The sequence below is a fragment of the Mandrillus leucophaeus genome, unplaced genomic scaffold (assembly GCF_000951045.1).
Source record: "Mandrillus leucophaeus isolate KB7577 unplaced genomic scaffold, Mleu.le_1.0 Scaffold237, whole genome shotgun sequence".
In the NCBI taxonomy this organism is placed as follows: Eukaryota; Metazoa; Chordata; class Mammalia; order Primates; family Cercopithecidae; genus Mandrillus; species Mandrillus leucophaeus.
In genome coordinates this window covers 902,500-904,178 of record NW_012102443.1, presented here as the reverse complement: position 1 = coordinate 904,178, position 1,679 = coordinate 902,500, and the positions used below count along the sequence as shown (strand labels likewise).

At 68.4% G+C, this 1,679-nt stretch overlaps 1 protein-coding gene across 1 annotated transcript in view; it reads left to right on the top strand.

Annotated features, from left to right (window-relative positions):
- FBRSL1 (fibrosin-like 1) overlaps positions 1-1,679 on the top strand; it is a 118,485-nt gene that overhangs the window by 30,306 nt on the left and 86,500 nt on the right. Inside the window, 1 exon segment of the mRNA XM_011982229.1 lies at positions 329-526. Within this exon segment, the coding sequence (XP_011837619.1) occupies positions 329-526 (198 nt within the window).

Genomic DNA, 1,679 nt, shown 5'->3' with positions numbered 1-1,679 from the left:
AAAGAAAGAAAGACAGCCCTGGTCTCAACAGGGCTCAGAGGGGGCAGTCCTGGGCAGCCCTGGGCTGGCCTCCTGTGAAACTTACTGGAGATTCCCTGCTGGGCTAAGCTTTGTCGGGCCCCTTTGCTGGCTGAGCCCTGGGAAACTCCCACCCCGGTCCCACTTCGGCATCTCACCTGCCGTCTTCCTTCCCCTCAGAGATGCCCTTCCCAAGTCTGGAGGCTCCTTCCCCTGAGAGCTGCTGAGGTGGGTGCTGTCCCAGGTGCTGTCCTGGGCCCAAGGCCCTGGGGTCCCGCCAATTAACTGGCGTTTCCCTGTCTCCCTGCAGAAGGATATGGCCCTGAAGCCACATGAGCGGAAGGAGAAGTGGGAGCGTCGCCTCATCAAGAAGCCCCGGGAGTCGGAAACCTGCCCCCCTGCGGAGCCGAGTGAGAACAGGCGGCCCCTGGAGGCAGGCAGCCCCGGGCAGGACCTCGAGCCCGCCTGCGATGGGGCGAGGAAGGTCCCACTGCAACCCTCCAAGCAGGTGAGCAGGTCCCTCCCCGACCGGGAGCTCTGCGTCGGGTCAGTGCTCACCGCCCCGGGGCCACGCCAGCACCTGGACACCACCCCATGTGGCCCCCGGGCCTGCCTGGCAGCGTGTCCATCGTTGTCAGGCTTGGGGTGCAGGACACGTGGACAGGGCTGGGCTGAGCAGAGGCAGGAGCCCGCTGGGTCACGGAGGGGTCGTGACGTGCCTAGGGCCACAGCAGGAGAGGTACCTATCTGGGGCAGCAAGGTGCGCGTGCCGGGCTGGGGCGCCAAACTGATAGGCCGGCCCCGTTTCCCTGCCGTGTCCATCAGGCTCCGCCGACTACAGGTGTCCAGCGTGTCTATAAGGAGGGGTCCAGGCGCATTGCCGAGGGCTGTCCTGTCCACACGCAGCGCCATCTGCTCACGTGTGCGGCGTGGGGAGGGGAACGCTTGGTCCCGGCGGTGGCTGCAGGCACGTGACTGTGGTCAGTGGTCAGGTGCGTGGCCCAGCTGGGAACAGGGCTCTGCCTGCCCTGCCCAGGGGCCTCCTGCCCAGGAGGGGCTGTCAGAGCAGGTGGGGGCTTCCCTGGCGCGTGGGGCTCTGTCCTGGGTGCGGCTCAGCCTGCAGCTGCTTCCTCTGCAGGGGGTCCACTGGTGTGCGCCTTCCTTCCTTCCAGGGTGGGGCTCTGCGCGGTGTCCTCGGCTCCCCTCGGCCCCCTTGGGAATTGGGCTGCTGGAGAAGGACAGCATGCCTCCTGGGCCCGGGCTGGACGGGGGTTCCGCGGGCGGTGACACCTGCCCAGGTGGACACGTGCTCTTTCTTCCATGCAGGTGTGCTCCCCAGAAGGGGGGCCGCTCCCAGCCAGCCACTGGGACCAGAACGGCCCGGCCCAGCGCCAGCAACAGCTCCAGCCCAGCCAGCCCAGCCAGCCCCAGGGGTCCCTCCCAGCCCCGTCGGCACTCCCGGACCCCGGGCAGCCCTGCCAGCCCTCCCAGCGGCCACTCCTGGGTCAGCGCAGCTGGCCCCAGCGGTCACTTCTGGGCCTGAAACAACCCTGCCAGCCCCGGCGATCAGTTCTGGGCCCCGGTCAGCCCTGCCGGCCCCAGCGGCTCCTTCCAGGCCCAGATCAGCTCTGCCAGCCCCAACAGTCATGCCTGGCTCAGCT